The sequence below is a fragment of the Heptranchias perlo genome, chromosome 15, assembly GCF_035084215.1.
Source record: "Heptranchias perlo isolate sHepPer1 chromosome 15, sHepPer1.hap1, whole genome shotgun sequence".
NCBI classification, from domain to species: Eukaryota; Metazoa; Chordata; class Chondrichthyes; order Hexanchiformes; family Hexanchidae; genus Heptranchias; species Heptranchias perlo.
In genome coordinates, this window is record NC_090339.1 from 53049129 (window position 1) to 53071567 (window position 22439).

Consider the following 22439-nt stretch of genomic DNA (forward strand, 5'->3'; position numbering starts at 1 on the left):
CTTCCAATTCTGATGCCCATAAATGCAGATGCCACATTTGCCAGGGGAACATGTTTGGAAAGGAGCTGAAAAGGCACAGACCTTTTTCATGTGGCACATAGCTAGTTCACACCCCACCTTGTACAAGGGCGTTGCAGTACAGTGTGTTACTGATGACACTACTGATTTATAGCACAACCTGGAGCACTTGCATGTTTTTAGTGCAAGCTATTAGTGTGTCCACCTTTTCTGCAATAAAAGAGTGTTGAAAAAAGTGGATGTTTTTCTCCATGCTTTGCTTGCTATGTTCTTTAGAGTGCAGCAGCTCATTAGATACATTTGTGCCAAGACTTCTTTGCCCCTTTATAGTAATAATATACACAGATGTGAGAACACTTACATTAGCTCTCATTTTAATACCCGCCTTATTTACACTCAGGTGCTGAAGATCTGGGTGAATTTATTTGCTCATTGCGCTGCCTCCATTGCACCTCAGCTTTCACAGGATCGTGGCCTTCTTTTCCAAAGACAGCGAGCCTTCTTTGCTGCATCTTCTGCAGATTTTGAGATACCCCAGCCTGTAGGTCTGCTCGTCCGGCTCCCTGCACCTGTTCATCCTGTGCAGGGAACCTAGTACCATGAGGAGGATGGGTCAGCCTTGCAACACCCTCCTCACTCAAAGCATAAATACACACGGGCCAGTCTCACAAAATTGGGATTTGTATACATTACTTCTATAAAAACATTTTTATAGATTTCAAATTAATTTACTTCAGCTCACATTCTCTCTATTCATTTTTCAATTAATTATAAATCTGTCATTTCAATTTCGATATAATTTCTCTGCAATTACATCACATTTCAGATTGATGAGTGAGTGATTGGGGTGAGAGCAAATTAGGAGCTTGTAGATCTATTCTCAGGATTAGACAGGATTGGATTGGATGAATGCTGAGAAGTTTCCCTAACATTTGTATTCCTCAATTTGTAAATTAAATCAGAGGGTTGTGAGGCTATGGAATACATTACCAAAGTTAGTGATTGCAGCAGAGACCATGGGGATGAGTTTGGTCTCTATACCGCCCCTTTTTTCAATGGGAACGGGGTGGTGGCAAGACCAACATCAAAGAAACACTTAACCACTGTCTTCCATCTGAGACCTGCCTGCTTCCATTTTCGATCTAGGCGGACAGCGCTGCTGCTGGAAAGAGGGAGGAGCCTTGTTCAGCAATGCAAATCGGGGTCCTATGTCATGGATAGGACCTCAATGACATTTTCTTTCAGAAACGCGCAGCGCAGGATTGCCCTCAAAATGGACCAGACCTTCCGCTGGAAGAATTCAATAGCTTGCTGCACTCTGGCGGCCGTCTGCCCGATAGTTAAAATCTACCCCTTAGTGCCTGTGGCATTTTACTCTCCGATAAAAGCTTGCCTCCTTCACCTATTAGTACACCTACCCCTACCTTGACTAATGTTTTACAAATGATGTGCCTATGGAAAGCCTTTTTATTGCCCTTTATATATTTAACTAATTTATTCTTGTACTACCTCATAGCCCTTCTAATCCCTTTTTTTAGTTTACATTTGTCCTGATTTTCTTTTTTATTATCAGCCCTGTAAGTGCTAAATGTTTTTTATTCATCTTTACTCTCTCATCCCGGTTGTCCTGCTGGTATGGCCTCCAGGTTCACTCCCTCAAATCCAAAAAGTACAGACTTGAGCATATCTGGTGCACACTCAGTTTAGCCATCACTAGATCTAGCTGGACCACACCAAGTACTACTAGGTCTCACTCTCCTCTGCCAAAACCGCCCACTACACCAGGATCATCCTGGAGAGCAAAGGTAACCCCTGGCTTCTTTTCTCCACTACCAATCATCTTCAATCCCTCTCCCCCACCACTTTCATCCTCACCTCCAACAACAAGTGCAAGGAGCTCATGGACTTCTTTGTCACTAAGATTGCAACCATTGGTTCAGCTGTTCTTGTTGCTTCCCCTTGCTCACCAAGCCAAACGTTCCCACCAGGCTGTCCCCTGCCCTTGCTCTGAACCTGCAGCTTTCTCTAGTTTCACTAAATTGCTGACCATTCCACTTCTCTTCCTGGTGCCCATGCTAGTTGGCATTGTAAATGGTTCCCACTCCTTAGGTACTGTCCCCCTCCCTTTCAAAACTGCTGTCATCGCCCTCTACCTCCAAAAACCCACCCTGTAACTCTCTGTCCTTGCAAATTACCGACCCACCTACAACCTCCCATCCTCTCCATCCTGGTGCTGTTGATTCCTGAGCTGCTGTTTAGAATCATAGAAATTTACGGCACAGAAAGAAGCCATTCGGCCCATCGTGTCTGTGCCAGCCTAAAACGAGCTATCCAGCCTAATCTCACTTTCCAGCGCTTGGGTCTGTAGCCTTGTAGGTTACGGCACTTCAAGTGCATACCCAAGTACTTGTTAAATGCGATGAGGGTTTCTGCCTCTACCACCCTTTCAGGCCTTTGAGTTCCACACCCTCACCACCCAATCTTTCCCGTTACACCAGTGAAGTTCATAATATGAATACCAAAAAGTAGAAACACCTTCTCAAACTAGGGTTTGGACCCTACTTTATAGCAATGCCAAGGCGTAACTTACTAATGTCTTTTTGCTACTGTTGTTAAATACAGAAATTCTACTCCAAAGTAGTACAAAAGTACTGACCAACCTAGTATAATTAATTAATTTTATATAATTTTAATCTCTCACCAGCAGCCTTAAGCAACAGGCTGTTAGTCTAGTTTCAATCTTCAGTCCATGCTGAGTCAGCTGATTTCACCTGAAGCAACAGTAGGATTGCTGTAATTATCCTCAGTGTTCCTGGGTCCAGGTTCAAACTCCTAACTGCTATTCAGTAACCCTCTTGCCAAGAGTGATTTTGTGGGGTCAGGTATGGACAGACTGAAGATTGGCTGTGATGTGTGTAAGAACACTGGGTTTCGGTATCCTAACAAATATATGCCAAGGAACCAAATGACTCCTTAACACCCTTGTGTAATTCTTCATTAATCAACCGTCTGGGGTTTTACTGCCAAGTTTTAGGTCTAGGAGTAAATGATGCCTGAGCTGACTCACCAAACTGCCTTACATTAACCAGTTCGGATAGAATTTGAGCTTATATTGGCAAACCTCAATTAGGACCGACTGAATGAGTCTCTTGCGAAACCAACAAAGAAGTCAAACAACAAATCATGCACTAACAACTATTTATTGGTTACAAAATCATAACTTAAAATTAAATATTGGATATACGAGTACTTAATAGATATGAATAGAGGTAGTTGAAGTTATCTAGCAATTTGAATAGCAACAATTGTCAGAGTTAGTTAACAAAAAGATTCCTTACATATGTACACCCCAGTTCATCACCGGCATCTCCACATCACAACAAAATGAGTAGCAGAGGTTGCGCCTGCAAAACGGCATTAACAGATGCTGAGTACTAATTATATCAGAGTCTGTAATTATTAAAGTTGGTAAGATTATTTTAATGTTAAATGCCGAGATAGCCTCCAAGTTAACAGCTATCTAATAGCTTAGAATCTATGGGGGAAAAGTTGGATACGGGTCTGTTCTGAGCGATGGTCCCCCTGCGCTGAACGGACCATCCGCAGGCAGCACGTGAAATTCGTGCTGCCTGCTACTTACCCTGAAATTTCCATGCAGCAAGCGCAGCCCTCGCTGCTGAGAGGCTTAACGGAGAATGAGGAAGTTGAAAATGGGGCATGGCCAGTGCACGTCATCAGCTGCCTGCACTACTTAAAGGTGCAGGCACATTTCTAATGGTAGATACACAGCCAAGGAGGAGAAGGAAGAATGGCATCATAAGTAGCTGCACCAGCAAGAGAGTGGGCACCAAGATTCTCGGATGATGCTCTGGAGGCCCTGGTGGAAGGGGTGGACCAGAGGAGGGCAGCATTGTACCCGCAGGGTGGCCGGAGACCGTCTATGTGCGGGGCACGCAGGCCAATATGTGTGCAGTCCATGGCACCCTGCATCATGGGGAAGCCAGCAATGCGGACGAACCTCCGTGCTCGCTCTTTCTGATTGTCTCTGTCGAGAGGGAAGGTGATGAACCTGTTTCTCGTGGTACAGTGCGTCTGTGACTTCCCTTATGCAGCAGTGCATTGCATACTGCGAGATGTTGCACATGTTGCCAGCAGAGGCCTGAAATGCTCCTGAGCCATAGAAATTCAGCGCCACGGTTACCTTCACAGCCACAGGCAATGCTGTCCTCGCCCTGCTCTGAGGCTGCAGTTGTGGCCGCACCAGTTGACAGATCTCGGTAATGGCTTCCTTGGTGAACCTCAGGCGTCGGATGCAATCCTCCTCGGTCATGTTGAGGTAAGAGAATTGATCCCTGAAGGCCCTCATTGGGTAGGGCCTCCTGCTCAGTGCCCTGCGCCACCTCCTCCTCCATCTCCTCGCAGTTGACCCTCTAGGCGTGGCCACTCTGCATGCTCCCAGTCATGCTCAATGCCCAACAGGAGCCCTAATAGACCGCCCATGGTTGCCAGGAATGTTGTTCCACCAGGGTTGTAATTTCCCAACCCGTAAGGCAATACCTGCCAAAGCACTCTCAAAAGTAGTGTAGGAACTCTCAATAAGAATAGGGAGCTTCAAAAAATACTTCCTACTCCTCCAGCAGCCAGAAGCAACAATCCAGCAACTAACATGCAACACCTGCATGGCCCTTTAAATAGCACCGGTGGGGGGTCCTTCAGGCACTGTTAGAAACTTTTAGATGGTCGGGGATAAGACTGTGCGTTGAGTTGAGCGTTAAGGTCCAAAATTGTGTGTGTCACTTGAAATCAGTGTTACACACTGATTGCAGCCATTTTCTCCCTACTTTACATGCTTTCAGGGGTACTTCTATACCAAGATGGCATCTGGCGCACATCACACAGGAAAAGTGCGTGCGCATCCAAGACGCCATCTTGGATGTCGGAGGGGCCGTGTAGCGCCGAAACAACGGGCGCTACACGGCCCAATTTAGCGCTCTATGTGAGTGATTAGCAATGTTCCCGAGCTTATGCGACCTTTTCCTTATGAGCAGCATGGCTGAGTCTATCTCCTTCCTTCCCTGGGATACAAGCGTCAGCTTCTGAAGTGTCAAGTCAATGAACCCACTCGGCAGCTGGGTTATCTGTTCCACATAGAACCTCGGTTCTGGCAGAACCAACCTTCTGCTCCAGCAACGATATCTGAGTTAGCTGACTTGCCTCTCACCTTTCTTCATCTCAGACACTTGTACAGTGAAATGACACATTTATCTCTGCCTATAACAGTTTGGTACAGCTTTACAATCTAACTTCTTACTCTGATTGTCTGTGTAAAGGTACCTTGCACTGGTAACGGTACATTTTTACATCTGCTTGGTAAAAGTTCTTGCAGAAGTAGACAAGAGAATAATCTTCTAACTTCAAAGAGAATTTACATCCAACAAGAGATACTAAGGCCCCGATATTAGGAGGGAGACGGGTTGGCAGCGTGGGGTCGACTGGGCGCATGGGTAACGCGCCCAGTGAAATCGGTGTGCTCTGCACGCGATCGCAGCCTAATTGGAGGTACTTACATGTGCTTCCAGGTTTCCTGTTGCAGACCTGCACAGCGGGCGCACTGTGCACCCGCCTCACAGGCTGTCAGCAAGAGGAGCCCTATTTAAAGGGGCAGTCCTCCAATGCTCCTCCTGCAGCAAAGAACCAAATTGGCAGCATGGAGCAGCCCAGAGGCAAGGCTGCTCCAAGGTTTTCAGACTCCTCACTCCAGGTGCTGCTCGATGGGTTCAGGAGGAGGAGGGAAACGATTTTCCCAGCGGACGGGAGGAAGTGGCCTGCCTCTGCCACCAAGAAGGCCTGGCTCGAGGTGGTAGAGGAGGTCACCAGCAGCAGTAACATCTCCCGAACCTGGGTCCAGTGCAGGAAGCGCTTTAATGACCTAACCAGGTTAGCCAAAGTGAGTATACTTATGCATTCTCCCACACTCCGTCTTCCACATCACCTCTGCCACCACACAATTCCTTCTGCACTGCCACCACAACGCTCTCGCATCACTCCTCACATCCACTCAACCATCATCCTCACCTTGCCTGCACTTACTCACCGCCCCAGTTCCCATTCAAACACTACCACGCAACCCAATCCTCATACAATCTCATGGCTATGTCTCACATGCACCCTCCCATGCATCTCCCTCACGGTCACCCCCACCCACACCATGCATGCAGCGGGTCACTATGCAATCATCACTCAATCACGCCTCTCTGTGTTTTGCCTTGATAGGAGAAGAGGTGCCAGAATGCCTGGGAGAGGGCAAGGACTGGAGGGGGCCCGCCCCACCAGGTGGTCCTCACCAACGCAGAGCAGCTGGCACTGGAATTAAGCCGTACGCTGGAATGCCTGTCCATGGCGGACGCTGAGACTGGGAGCGCACAAGCGGCTGGTGACAGAAATCTAACACTCAGCAAATTATAGCAAATGATCTTAACATCACTTGGCATCTGCAGCATCTCAACATCTGTCCACATGCTTAATATTGCTTTCTGTTCTCTTGCAGGGCCATCTGCAACCGCCGTGACTGCAGAGGGCGATTCCTCAGAGGACCTGTCGGCCTCTAAGGGGGCATCTTCACATCGGAGCCAGCCATCCACCAGCGCAGATGCACACACCTCGGTGGCTCCCTGTCCTCAGTTAGTTGGGGTTGCACATGGTGAGCTACCACGCACATGTGAACACGAGCAGACCCTGGTGGCAGGGGCAGCCATGGAGAGTCCACGTCGGTGGGAGCGCTCTTCTCCAGGCTCTGCTCAGTTGGACCCAGATGCTGAACCCTGGGGCCAGCCATGAAAAAGAGAGTCATCGAGGGGCAGCAGCACATTGCCGAGGTACTGGAACAGTTGCCACGCACACTCTCCACAATCGCGCAGAGGATGGAGGAGTCCAACTCCTGCATGAATGGAATCCTGTCACAGGGACGTGAAAGCATCTCTGAGATGGTGTCGCAGGTAAATGCGGGAATGTCTGCGATGGAGGGAAAGCTAGCCTCCATCGAGCTTCAAGCACGGCTCAACGATGAGTCCATTCAGGCCCTGACATCGGCCGTTCGGATTCAGGGTGAGCAACATTCTGCCACCTTAAACAGGCTGACAGATACGTTACAACTGGCCTTCCAAGGCTTCACACAAGTCCTCCAAACTGTCGTCCAGCAGGGTGGAAGGAGTGATGTGGGCCTGGCCCAGGAGAGAGATGATGGCGAAAGGGGACCTGGAAGTGGGGACGCCACTCAAAGCGCTCCCACGTCTCACCCGTTGCCCCCATCTCAACCAGTACCCGCAATGCTGCCTCCTGTCCAGGTGGTCGAGTCTGCCCCTGCATAGGTGCAGGTAGAACAGTCTTTGGAGGGGCCCTCACGGGCACCGAAACCCAGAGGGCGTCTGCGCAAAGCATCTCATCGGTCAGGGCATGGACAAGAGCAACCTGCCACTACTTCTGCTGAAGCCACAGTGGTAGCACCACATAGGGGTTCCTGTAAATGTAAGGCTAAGGTTTTGTGAGCACAAAGGGGATGCACAAGGGTGTATGACGGAATGTCATGTTTTTCATTTAGATTTGTTTCTTTTGCCACTCACATTAAATGTTGTTATCACCACTACTACCACGTCTTTGCAAATCTTGTCTGGCTTGTGCAATAGTTCCCTTTCCTGAGGATCACTATGAAGACCCACACCTGATGCCACCCATTGGGTCACTGCAGAGTGGGTGTAGGTATATTTGCAGGCTCTTTTGTGCAGACGCCTGAGAGACGCCAGCGATGTCCCCGGTGGCACCCTGGAAGGATCTGGAGGAGAAGAAGTTGAGGGCAGTGGTGACTGACAGCGACAGGTAAGAAGATGCTGCTCGGGCTATCCGGGAGCAGCTCGGCATAAAGGAGGCTGCAGATGACCACGACTACATGTCGAGTGACTCTGAGCCTCCGTGTGCACTGCTGCTCAGAGAGGTCCAGGAAGCTGAGCCTCGGTCTGCAGACCCTGTGGCGAGGGTATGCTTTCTGCGACGCATCTCTCTCTAGGTTGCCCCTCCACCTACTGTGCAGGTGGATGTGTCACAGCACTGTGTTTTGGAGCTCCACGTGTCCGAGGTGGATGGCGAGGCTGGTGATGCTGTTCGTCCTCCGATGAGATCACAACTGCAACTGTGGCGGCCCCCATACGGAAGGTGTATGTTTGAGGGGGTCCGCAAGGTAGTTAAATGTGTCTGCACACCGGGGTTGAGGTTCCAAGGTGTTTTTTTTTTATTGGTTCATGGGATGTGAGCGTCGCTGGCGAGGCCGGCATTTATTGCCCATCCCTAATTGCCCTTGAGAAGGTGGTGGTGAGCCGCCTTCTTGAACCGCTGCAGTCCGTGTGGTGACGGTTCTCCCACAGTGCTGTTAGGAAGGGAGTTCCAGGATTTTGACCCAGCGACAATGAAGGAACGGAGATATATTTCTAAGTCGGGATGGTGTGTGACTTGGAGGGGAACGTGCAGGTGGCGTTGTTCCCATGTACCTGCTGCTCTTGTCCTTCTAGGTGGTAGAGGTTGCGGGTTTGGGAAGTGCTGTCGAAGAAGCCTTGGTGAGTTGCTGCAGTGCATCCTGTGGATGGTACACACTGCAGCCACTGTGCGCTGGTGGTGAAGGAAGTGAATGTTTAGGGTGGTGGATGGGGTGCCAATCAAGTGGGCTGCTTTGTCCTGGATGGTGTTGAGCTTCTTGAGTGTTGTTGGAGCTGCACTCATCCAAGCAAGTGGAGAGTATTCCATCACACTCCTGACTTGTGCCTTGTAGATGGTGGAAAGGCTTTGGGGAGTCAGGAGGTGAGTCACTCTCCGCAGAATACCCAGCCTCTGACCTGCTCTTGTAGCCACAGTATTTATATGGCTGGTCCAGTTAAGTTTCTGGTCAATGGTGACCCCCAGGATGTTGATGGTGGGGGATTCGGCGATGGTAATGTCGTTGAATGTCAAGGGGAGGTGGTTAGACTCTCTCTTGTTGGAGATGGTCATTGCCTGGCACTTACCTGCCGCGAATGTTACATGCCACTTATGAGCCCAAGCCTGGATGTTGTCCAGGTCTTGCTGCATGCGGGCTCAGACTGCTTCATTATTTGAGGGGTTGTGAATGGAACTGAACACTGTGCAATCATCAGCGAACAACCCCATTTCTGACCTTATGACGGAGGGAAGGTGATTGATGAAGCAGCTGAAGATGGTTGGGCCTCGGACACTGCCCTGAGGAACTCCTGCAGCAATGCCCTGGGGTTGAGATGATTGGCCTCCAACAACCACTACCATCTTCCTTTGTGCTAGGTATGACTCGAGCCACTGGAGAGTTTTCCCCCTGATTCCCATTGACTTCAATTTTACTAGGGCTCCTTGGTGCCACACTCTATCAAATGCTGCCTTGATGTCAAGGGCAGTCACTCTCACCTCACCTCTATGAGGTGGTGAATTTTATTGTTAGGAGGAGGGTGGTGCAGGCCAAACTTTGTCCAAAGTGACCGAGTGGCCTCCTGCAATGAGTGAGGGTCGCCCCCCCCCCGACCTGTCAAATGGACCTTTGCAGCTCCCACAGGCTGGTGGTTGCAACACATCTGTTTCAACTGGGAATGTTTCCCCCAGCACAGGAAACACGCTCTGTTGAGATGAAAATCCCACCCCTCCTAAAATATCATGTCAATCAGGTCTGCAAATGACCTATCTAAATGATTGCTTTAAGTGGGATCCCGCCGGCTTTAATTACCAGTGGGAGTCCCACATGCGGGGACTGCGCATGCATCTAAGCGTGTCATTGGGGAACCCGGAAGTGGGCAGGTTGGAGCCGGGCTCTGGACCCGCTCCAGGATTCCCCGATTTTAGCAACCCCCTCCCCCACCCACGAACGCACCCGCTCGGCCATCCTAAAATTGACCCCTCAGAGTATCTAACATAGAGGAGCTATCTTTCCCATTCTTCTGACTACAGACTGCCTCTTATTATATCTTAATTTCAAGGAGAAGCTTCTTGCATTCAATTAACCAATCAAAATGACACATGTATTAGAAGGGTTTGCCCCTTTTCTGCCAATCACCTCTGATAAGTGTGGAGTTCCTGGGAATGCAATTGAGCTATTGCAACATGGCCTTCCCTGAGCATATGTAAGGAATCTTACAACACCAGGTTATAGTCCAACAGTTTTATTTGAAAATCACAAGCTTTCAGAGGCTTCCTCCTTCGTCAGGTGAGGGTGGGATTCCTTGAAAGGTACCGCATATATAGTCAGAGAACAATGCCTGATGATTACAGATAATCTTTCCAACTGCCCGTTATCAAGGCAATCAAAGGAGTTGAATAGTGTTCAGACAGAGAGACATTACATACAAGACTACTGAATATACAAATGGCCAGAACCCAAAGACAGAGAGAGAGAGAGAAACATCCGAAAGGAAGAGAAAGAGAGAGAATGACCAGTTGTATTAAAAACAGATAACTTTTTTTTCCGCTGGTGGGGTTACGTATAGCGTGACATGAACCCAAGATCCCGGTTGAGGCCGTCCTCATGGGTGCGGAACTTGAACCAACCGCAACATCGTCATCAAACCAGCGGACAAAGGAGGAGCCATCGTCATACAGAACAGAACGGACTGTTGCAAAGAAGCATACCGACAACTGGACAACCAGGAACACTATAGACCGTTACCCGCAGATCCGACCAAAGAACACACCCACCAGCTCAACAAACTGATCAAGACCTTCGACCCAGACCTTCAAAGCATCCTACGCGCTCTCATCCCACGTACTCCCCGCGTGGGAGACTTCTACTGCCTCCCAAAGATACACAAAGCCAACACACCCGGACGTCCTATCGTATCAGGCAACGGAACCCTGTGTGAGAACCTCTCTGGATACGTCGAGGGCATCCTGAAACCCAATGTACAGGGAACCCCAGCTTCTGTCGCGACACTACAGACTTCCTACAAAAACTCAGCACCCACGGACCAGTTGAACCAGGAACACTTCTCACCACGATGGACGTCTCGGCACTCTACACCAGTATCCCCCACGATGACGGCATCGCTGCAACAGCCTCAGTACTCAACACCAACAACAGCCAATCTCCAGACGCCATCCTACAACTCATCCGCTTCATCCTGGATCACAATGTCTTCACCTTCGATAACCAGTTCTTTACCCAAACACACGGAACAGCCATGGGGACCAAATTCGCACCCCAATACGCCAACATTTTCATGCACAAGTTCGAGCACGACTTCTTCACTGCACAGGACCTCCAACCAATGCTATACTCCAGATACATCGACGACATTTTCTTCCTATGGACCCACGGCGAAGAATCACTGAAGAGACTACATGATAACATCAACAAGTTCCATCGCACCTCAGAATCAGTTTCTTTCTTGGACACACGAATCTCCATCAAAGACGGGCACCTCAGCACCTCACTCTACCGCAAGCCCACGGACAACCTCACGATGCTCCACTTTTCCAGCTTCCACCCTAACCACGTCAAAGAGGCCATCCCCTATGGACAGGCCCTGCGAATACACAGGATCTGCTCAGAAGAAGAGGAACGCGATGGACACCTACAGACGCTGAAAGACGCCCTCGTAAGAACGGGATATGACGCTTGACTCATCGATCGACAGTTCCGACGGGCCACAGCGAAAAATTGTATAGACCTCCTCAGAAGACAAATACGGGATGCAACCAACAGAGTACCCTTCGTCGTCCAGTACTTCCCCGGAGCGGAGAAACTACGCCATGTTCTCCACAGCCTTCAACATGTCATCGATGATGACGAACACCTCGCTAAGGCCATCCCCACGCCTCCACTACTCGCCTTCAAACAGCCACCAACCTCAAACAGATCATCGTTCACAGCAAATTACCCAGCTTTCAGGAGAACAGCGTCCACGACACCACACAACCCTGTCACGGCAACCTCTGCAAGACATGCCAGATCATCGACACAGATACCGCTATCACACGAGAGGACACCACCCACCAGGTACATGGTTCATACTCCTGTGACTCGGCCAATGTTGTCTACCTCATACGTTGCAGGAAAGGATGCCCCGGAGCATGGTACATTGGCGAGACCATGCAGACACTGCGACAACGGATGAGCGCAACAATCGCCAGACAGGAGGGTTCCCTCCCAGTCGGGGAACACTTCAGCAGTCAAGGACATTCAGCCACCGATCTTCGGGTAAGCGTTCTCCAAGGCGGCCATCGAGACACACGACAACGCAAAATCGTCGAGCAGAAATTGATAGCCAAGTTCCGCACCCATGAGGACGGCCTCAACCGGGATCTTGGGTTCATGTCACGCTACACGTAACCCCACCAGCGGAAAAAAAAGTTATCTGTTTTTAATACAACTGGTCATTCTCTTTCTCTTCCTTTCGGATGTTTCTCTCTCTCTCTCTCTCTCTCTCTCTCTGTCTTTGGGTTCTGGTCGTTTGTATATTCAGTAGTCTTGTATGTAATGTCTCTCTGTCTGAACACTATTCAACTCCTTTGATTGCCTTGATAACGGGCAGTTGGAAAGGTTATCTGTAATCATCAGGCATTGTTCTCTGACTATATATGCGGTACCTTTCAAGGAATCCCACACTCTCCTGACAAAGGAGGAAGCCTCCGAAAGCTTGTGATTTTCAAATAAAACTGTTGGACTATAACCTGGTGTTGTAAGATTCGTTACATTTGTCCACCCCAGTCCATCACCGGCATCTCCACATCATGGCTTCCCTGAGCATGACAGACTTCTCTACCTATAGATCTTGCATTTCTCAAGGGTTTTGAGACTTCATTCCCAGATTAAACATCAAGGTATTCCATTCAAGATTTTCAGGAGATGTGACATGTTTATGTCTCACTAAGAGCCCTTATCGAGGCCTACGCCCAGGGATAATGACTTTGTAACACTAGTAAGGAATGCCTGATTGTATAAACATGCCTTCTTGGTGTAATTAACTTAGAAGCTTTATGGGCTGATTAGCTGAGAAAATTTGTTGGCTTAAAGCCTTTATGGTTTGGTGGTTTGAATTAGCCTACTTTCTAGCCACCTCCCAGCATTCAATTTAACAACTGAACTCCATATTGAATGGGCAGCTTTCAAGCTAAAACTCCATTTTGAGCAAATTTCAGGCAATTTACATAGCATATTCCTTATATTTGCCCTATGATCAGTTTGCCAACACTCACTGTCTTGATTGTCACATGACGTACTGGAGAGCTGCTGGCAACTGAATTCATGTATCAACAAAAGTACTGACATCAGGCGAGGAGATGAGGGGAAAAAAGTTAATTTTGAAACAACTGGGTAGTGCAGTGGGTCAGAACTATACTTTCAACCTCAATTCTAATCCAGTCTGCACTTCAATCAGTTATCTGAACTCATTGAGAGTTGTTTATTGTAATATACAGCGTGTATCATATAATGATTACAAAAATAATGATTTGCCGTTGTAAGAGGCCATGTGATGCATGAACCAAAGGAATATTGAATTTGTGACGTAACACTCAGTTTTATCATGTTTTTTGAGATTTAGTTGTAGGAAAATCCAATTTCATTTATATAACACATGATATATTATTGCTCATGAACAATATTTTTTTGTGTTTGCAATGTTTAACATTTTTTTAATTGTCTCTTTTTCTCTTGTTTTTATTTAACCAGAGATAATCATTTTATAATTTTATTTTCAAGGTCGAAAATTAAAGAATACAAGACCATTCCAAACTGCAGAGGAAACCGACTCTTCAGTCATACAAAAGCAACAGGAAACCACTCTCTCTATTGTGCCAAGGATTGGTGTACCAAGGATGCAGAAATTTCAGTGTCAACCCCTGTTCCTTGCTGTGCTACAGTCCATTGAGCCTGATATGGTATATGCAGGCTATGACAATACACAGCCTGATACATCTGCCAGTTTGTTAACAAGCCTCAATGAACTTGGGGAAAGACAACTTGTGCGTGTTGTCAAATGGGCAAAGGTCTTACCAGGTAAGAATGTGAACCTTTCAAGTACAATCTTAGAATAAGGGGCTGCTCTTTCAAAACTGAGATGAGGAGAAACTTCTTCACTCAGAGGGTAGTAGGTCTGTGGAATTTGCTGCCCCAGGAAGCTGTGGAAGCTACATCATTAGATAAATTTAAAACAGAAAAAGACAGTTTCCTAGAAGTAAAGGGAATTAGGGGTTATGGGGAGCGGGCAGGAAATTGGACATGAAGCTGAGTTCGGATCGGTCAAGGCCCTGTGGGCGGCGGAAAGGGCCCAGGGGCTGAGTGGCCGGGTCCTGCTCCTACTTCTTGTGTTCTTTAGATTTGTGGTTGGGATCAGATCAGCCATGATCTTATTGAATGGCGGAGCAGGCTCGAGGGGCCGATTGGCCTACTCCTGCTCCTATTTCTTATGTTCTTATGTTCTTACAGTGTTTTACTGGTATCATGTAAAACCTGAATTTATAATAGATTTCCTGCAGATACAGGAAAAACAGAAATGTAATTTACTAACGTCTTTTATTATTTAACCCATTCCCACTTATAGGAGGCATAAAGATCCAGCACTCATTCAAGAAAAAAAAAACTGGTTTGTTTTTAGAAGTTGTAATTCATATAGCCAGTTAGAGTACTCATTGGGTAAAAACAGTCAATTCAGTTACATCTAGCTGGTATTTATTTGGCTATTCCATGACTGACATCTTAGGTTGCATTAGTATCTGTAGAAATGGCAGTGTACATTGCTTGTAAAATTACTGTTTGCGTTTGATACATACACAACTCTCACCTTGGTGTGTGTTGTACTTATCAGTTAACTGTTACAAAATTAAATCGTGTTTTAATTCTTCACTATCTTCTGGTATCTACTGTTCATCTCGCAAAGGCTCAAGCTCATATTTTCCATAGAATACATAAAACGCTCTCACCTTGTTGCATACTGTACAAATCAGTTTTGCCCATATAGAATTAATCGGCATTTTCATTCTTCAATCATTATTTTCCTGTATCTGCTGGCTACCTAGTAAGTCCATGCTTGTCAGTTGTCTGAAAAAGGAAGAACTGCATTTATACAGTGCCTTATGTCCTCACAACATGGCAAAGGACTTCACATCCAATAAGTTATTTTGAATTCAGTCACTTGTTATGAGACAAACATGGGAAATGAATGACCAGTTGATCTGTTTTGGTAGTGTTGGTTGAAGGAGGGCTGTTGGCCAGCCCACAAAGAAAACTCCCTGTTCTTCTTTGAATACTACAATGAGATCTTTTATGTACACCTGAATAGTCATACATAGCCTCAGTTTAACATCTCATCCAAAAGATGGCAGCTTCCACCAATGCAGCACATCCTCAGTACTGCACTGACATGTTCGCCTAGATTATGTGCTCCTGGAGTGGGGCTTGAACCCACAACCTTTTGACTTGGGTGAGAGTGCTAATAACTGACGCAAGCTGCCACTATAATGAACAAGTGAATTGCGTCAACACATTACTCCAGTTGTGGCCAAACCAGTGTTTTATAAAGATTCATCATGACTTCCTTGCTTTTGTACTCTATGTCTCTATTTATAAAGCCCATGCTCCCGTATGCTTTTTTAACCACTTTCTCAACCTGCCCTGCCACCTTCAACGATTTGTGTACATATACCCCCAGATCGCTCTGTTCCTGTACCCCGTTTAGAATTGTGCCCTTTAGTTTTTATTGCCTCTCCTCATCCTTCCTACCAAAATATATCACCTCGCATTTTTCTGCGTTAAATTTCATCTGCCACGTGCCTGCCCACGCCACCAGCCTATCTATATCTTCTTGAAATCTATCACTATCCTCCCCACTGTTCACTACACTTCCAAGTTTTGTGTCATCTGCAGATTTGGAAATTGTGCCCTGTACATCCAAGTTCAAGTCATTAATATATATCAAGAAAAGCAGTGGTCCTAGTACCGACCCCACCGTACAACTCCCTCCCGTCTACAAAAACAACTGTGCACCACTACTGTCTGCTTCCTGTTACTTAGCCAGTTCTACATCAATGCAGCTACTGCCCCTTTTATTCCATGCACTTCAATCTTGATGACAAGCCTCTTATTCTTCATCAAACGCCTTTTGAAAGTCCATATACACAACATCAGTTGCATTGCCCTCATCTACCCTCTCTGTAACTCATCAGAAAACTCTATCAAGTTAGTTAAATACGATTTGCCTTTAACAAATCCGTGCTGGCTTTCCTTTATTAATTCACACTTGTCCAAGTGGCTGCTAATTCTGACCCGGATTATCGTTTCTAAAAGTTTCCTCACCACCGTGGTTAAACTGACCAGCCTGTAGTTGCTGGGTTTGTCCTTATACCCTTTTACATTACTTGGTTCAGATACTTGCATTAGGAAATTGTTAGGTAGCCTTACCTTGGCACCTTGCTCAGATCTGCTATCTTCACCCCATATTCAATTAGGTCTCCTGGGTATTGTTGACAATATTCACCCCATTCACTGTTTCTTGCCAGACTTGTTGGAGCACTCTTTTCAGGGGAGAGTCCCTTCAATGCCAAATAGGGCAGCCTGCCTTTGCCCCATTTATTCAAGTTCAGTATCTGATTCTGGCAACTCTAAACCTCTTCCCTTTACTTGCAGGTAGGAATGCAATTTACTGCTTTTAATTTGACATTACTTAATTCAAATTTTCTGTTAATGCAAATTCTTTACTTAGCCACAAATCAGACACATGTTCAGTTATCAGTTTCTACCTTGTAATTTTTTTGCAAGATAGTAGACCTATTTAACTAGAAATATAACAACAGCATAGTAAGTGAGATCTCAGTGTGAAGTTGACACAATATAAGTTTGAATTTGGACAGTGCAGACTTATTCAAATGTGTACAGTATAGAAACAAGTCTAAAAATAGGAAAGCACTTATTTGCAAAACCATCAGAGATATTTTGTTAATAATAATTAAAGCTGCAGCTCTGCAATTTTTTTCTTCAGTTTTTCCATTTATTGAAAGTGAGAGTAGAATGAAAAGGAAGTTAGAAGTAGTTCAACTAAGATCTGAAATATGATTTTAAAGGGCATTGCAACAACTGTTCATTTGTTTCAGTTTCTGCCAAGGATACGTAGTCCTGTCCATTACATGTTTTTAATATTTTTTTCATGGAATTGCCACATTTTAGCAGTTTCTGATTTATGCTGTTTCTTTGTTTCTCAATTCTTGGCAAATTCTTTTTCTATATCCAGTCTTCATCTCTGCTTTTAATCCTTAACAGTACAGTTTCAACTGAGAGTCATTATGTGGCTGGCGTTACTATTTTTTTCAAAAAACTGGCAAGATGTATGATTTTTGTTTAATCTGACGAAGCACTAGCAAAATTCTGGGATTGCATGTTTTTGAAACTTCCAATTCGGAGGATACAATTTCATTAGTAATAACATAGAAAAAAAGCAGCCAATCAAAATGCACCTGCAGCAATTCTCCTATAACACCTCTGAAGCAGCTATCAAGCCATTTAAGTGGTATTAATGTTGGAAAGTTTGTTAATCCAACTATGAGGTTCACAGTAGTAGTAGTAAAGTGATTCAGTGCCAGTAGAAAAAAGAATCATATTTCACTTGTGAGCTTTGTTACGGCACTTCACAGAGACACTTTTGGTGGTGTAGTGACAACATTCACCCCATTCACTATCTCTTGCCAGACTTGTCGGGGCACCCTATGTGACAGAGATATGTGGAAGTGAGAAAGTAGTAGCATGACTTAAAGAAGGGCACAGACTGAATATTATCATAAAGTGGCATCACAGGACATAAACGCAAATGATGAATGTAATAGTGGTAAATTGTTTATGCATGAATGTAACAAGAATGTAGGTATGGTAAGTTATTAGATGTGAAAATAGTTATGCAAACTATATTACACGTTATGATGGGAGTGAGAAGGGAGTAGGAAGCAATTTTCATTGATCTGATGGAAATTTAGTTGTGTAGGATGAAAATCTTGTAGCATTAAAAATTTACATCAGTGTTTACAAAATTTGGTTTACTATAAAGGATGTCACTAACCAGGTCACTAAAAAAGGCTGCCATACTACAGACCAATCAACTACCTAGAAGACGACACTCACAAACAGCCAATTTTATTAATAATGCAGACAACGTTATAGTTCAGCTTTGCTTACTCTGTTTTTCACTTTTTATGCACGTTATAGCCTTATAACAAATCTCCCACATGTAATTTTGTATTTATTTTTAATAAAAACAGATTAGTCTAGAATTTACTGCTGCTGATATTAGCCGACCAGTGCTTAATATGTTTGTTAGACATTCCTCTGTCTGTTATATTAATTGAGGCATTACACCTTTATTTTAAACAAATTAACACCTTTGTTAAAATAGCGGAAAGTTATGACGAACGATGGTCTGTCTGCTAATATCAAGAACATTAATTTCTAGCCTATGTTTATGTTGTAAGAGGTGAGCCTGGATTGATAACAAAAGCAAGGTGGTCAAGCAGCCATTCACATGTGAATCTGTCTATAGGCCCCATTCACAACATAATCCAACTTCTCAAGTACATCAGAAGGGAATAAAAGTAGGTCTAGGCTATGGTTTTCATAATGTCCTCTGTATAGCATTTATCCAACTGCAAAACAACTTGCATTGATATAGCGCCTTTAAAGTAGAAGACATCCCAAGGCACTTCACAGGGGAAAATGTGCACTGAGTCAAGGAAGAAGAGATTAGGAGAGCTGTCCAAAGGCTTGGTCAAATAGTTGAGCTTTGAGAAGGTTCATAGGAGGGAAGGGAGTTGGAGAAACAGAGATATTTGCAGAAGAAATTTCAGAGAGTGGGACCTGGGAAATGAATGCTTGGTCGCTTATGGTGGGGCAAAGCGAGGGATACGCAAGAGACTGAAATCAGAATAATGTAGACTGAGGGGCTACAGAGATATGGAGGGGCACAGCCTTGGAGGGATTGAAAAACAAGGACAAGAATCAAATTTGAAACATTGCTGGAAGGATTGCCAATATGGGCCAAAGAGGACAGGGATGTGAATAAATGGGATTTGGTGCGGGATAGGATATGAGCAGACACTTTTGTACAGCTGGAGTTTGTGGAGGGAAAAGGATGGGAGGCCTGCAAGGAGTATGTTGACGTGATAGAAACTTAAGGCATGAATGAGGGTTTCAGCACAGATGGACTCACATAAGGGTGAAGTTGGGCAATGTTACGGAAGCAGAAGTAGGCGGTCTTTGTGATGAAAAGTAAATGGGCTTGGAAACTCATTTTAGGGTCGAACAGAACTCCGACGTGAATAGACTGCATCAGCCTGAGTCTGTGGCCAGGGAAGGTGATGGAGTCAGTAGCAAGGAAGCAGTGTCTGGTGCAGGCTGAAGCTGATGGCTTTTATCTGGAGCAATTTAAGGTTCATCCAAGACTGGATGCCATAGAAGCAATCTGACAGTGCAGAGGCTGTTGATGGTTTGAGAGAGGTGGTGGAGAGATAGAGCCGGTTTCATCAGCATACCTGAAGAAGTTGACCTGTGTCTGTAGATTATGATGCAAAGAAGGTGCATATAAATGAAAAAGTAGAGGACAAAGATGGACTCTTGGAGGACTCCCAAGATGATAATACGAGGATAGGAAAAGAAACCACTGGTAGAAATACTCTAGCTACATCCGGATAGCAAAGATTGGAAACAAACGAGGGCAGTGTTAGGAGATAGACAATGGAGGAAAGGCATTACATTTATATACCGCCTTTTACACAGTAAAACGTCCCAAGGAGCTTCACAGGAGCGTAATCAGACAAAAAAAATTGACACCAAGTCAGAGACATTAGGACAGGTTACCAAAAGCTTGGTCAAAGAGGTAGGTTTTCAGGAGCATCTTAAAGGAGGAGAGAGAGGTGGAGAGGCAGAGAAGGGAATCCAAAAGTCTTCTATAGGCATATAATTGGAAACGGGTAGTAAGAGGAGGGGCGGGGCTGATTAGGGACCGAAAAGGAGATCTACGCATGGAGGCAGAGGGCATGGCTGAGGTACTAAATGAGTACTTTGCATCTGCCAAAGTCACAGCAAAAGAGGAGGTAGTTGAGATACTGGATGGGCTAAAAATTGATACAGAAGAGGTACTAGAAAGGCTAGCTGCACTTAAAGTAGATAAGTCACCTAGTCCAGATGGGATGCATCCTAGGTTGCTGAGGGAAGCAAGGGTGGAAATTGCAGAGGTTCTGGCCATAATCTTCCAATCCTCCTTAGATATGGGGGTGATGCCAGAGGACTGGAGAATTGCAAAAGTTACACCTTTGTTCAAAAAAGGTGTAAGGATAAACCTGGTAACTACAGGCCAGTTAGTTTAACCTCGGTGGTGGGGAAGCTTTTGGAAACGATAATCTGGGTCAAAATTAATAGTCACTTGGACAAGTATGGATTAATAAAGGAAAGCCAGCACGGATTTGTTAAAGGCAAACTGTGTTTAACTAACTTGATTGAGTTTTTTGATGAGGTAACAGAGAGGGTTGATGTGTATATGGACTTTCAAAAGGCGTTTGATAAAGTGCTACTCAGTAGGCTTGTCAGCAAAATTAAAGCCCATGGAATAAAAGGGGCAGTGGCAGCATTGATACGAAATTGGCTAAGTGACAGGAAACAGAGAATAGTGGTGAACGGTTGATTTTCGGAGTGGAGGAAGGTATGCAGTGGTGTTCCCCAGGAGGAGGACCACTGCTTTTTTTGCTATATATTAATGACTTGGACTTGGGCGTACAGGGCACAATTTCTAAATTTGCAGACGACACAAAACTTGGAAGTGTAGTAAACAATGAGGAGGATAGTAATAGACTTTAAGAGGATATAAACAGGCTGGTGGAATGGGTGGACGCATGGCAGATTAAATTTAACGCAGAGAAGTGTGAAGTGATACATTTTGGCAGGAAGAATGAGTAAAGGCAATTTAAACTAAATGATACAATTCTAAGGGGGTGCAGGAACAGAGAGACCTGAGGGTATATGTGCACAGATCTTTGAAGGTGGCAGGACAGGTTGAGAAAGTGGTTAAAAAAGCATATGGGATCCTGGGCTTGATATTAGCAGGGCAGCGGGTTCTCAGCGGGGGGTCGACACGCCCGGTGAAATCGGGGTGCTCCGCACGCAATTACAGGATAATTGGAGCCACTTACCTGTGCTTCCTCCTTTCCCGCTGGTAAGCTGCACGGTGGGCGGACTGCGAATGCGCAGCAAGGCCTGACAGCTGGAAGAGCCCTATTTAAAGGGGCAGTCCTCCACTGACTGATGCTGCAGAAAATAGGAAAAAATACAGCATGGAGCAGCCCAGGGGGAAGGCTGCTCCCAGGTTTAATGATGCCTCACTCCAGGTATCATTGGATGGGGTGAGGAGGAGGGGGAGGACAGAGATGTTCCCCCCCGGCGGGCGGGAGGAAGCGGCCTGCCTCTGCCACCAAGAAGGCCTGGCTCGAGGTGGCAGAGGAGGCCATCAGCACCACTACCATATCGCGCACCTGCATACAGTGCAGGAGGCGCTTCAATGACCTAAGTAGGTCAGCCAAAGTGAGTACACTTACTCATTCCCCTACACTCCGTCTGCCACTTCACCACCCCCACCCCACATCTCCTTCTGCACTGCCAACACTATTCTATCACATCACCCCTCACACCCAATCAAAGCTCATCCTCATCTTACCTGCACTTACTCACCTCGCCAGTACCACTCAACCCAATCCTCATACAATCTCATGGCTCTATCTCATACTCACCCTCTGATGCATCTCTTTCACGGTCAGCCTCACCCAACCTGCCACTACGTGTGCTGCAGCCACAGGGCATGCATCACATATGTGCAGTAGGAAGCGTAAGGCAAACGTGTCGTGAGCATGAAGGGTGTTTGAGGGTTTGTCATGGTGTTTACCTATATTTAATTTCTGATCAACTCGCATTACACATTATATTGTCACCACTACTGCCACGTATTTGCGAATCTTGTCCGGTTTTTGCAATAATGCCCTTTCCTGAGGATCACTATGAAGACCCACAACTCATGCCACCTATTGTGTCACTGCAGAATGGGTGTAGGTGTATTTGCAGGGCTCTTTTGTGCAGACGACTGAGAGACGCCGGCAATGTCCCCGGTGGCACCCTGGAAGGATGCGAAGGAGAAGTTGTTGAGGGCAGTGGTGACTTTGACAGTTACAGGTAAGAAGATAGTGCTCGGGCCAGCCGGGAGCAGCTCGGCATGAAGGAGGCTGCAGATGTCCACGACTATATGTCCACGGAAGCTGAGCCTCAGTCTGTAGACCCTATGGCGAGGGTAGTGCCCATTGCGATGCATCTCTCTCTGCGGTTGCCCTCCCTCCTGCTGTGCAGATGGATGTGTCAGAGCACTGTG

General features: G+C 46.1%; 1 protein-coding gene across 3 annotated transcripts in view; it reads left to right on the forward strand.

Moving 5' to 3' along the window:
• The window catches only part of ar (androgen receptor), a 284701-nt gene that overhangs the window by 178995 nt on the left and 83267 nt on the right, over nucleotides 1-22439 (forward strand). For 2 of the 3 annotated variants that reach the window (XM_067997226.1, XM_067997228.1), the window contains exon 4: nucleotides 13757-14053. The exons of the other annotated variant lie outside the window; for it this stretch is intronic. In XM_067997226.1, the coding sequence (XP_067853327.1) occupies nucleotides 13757-14053 (297 nt within the window). The remainder of the gene's footprint in view (nucleotides 1-13756; nucleotides 14054-22439) is intronic. 3 annotated transcript variants of the gene reach the window in all.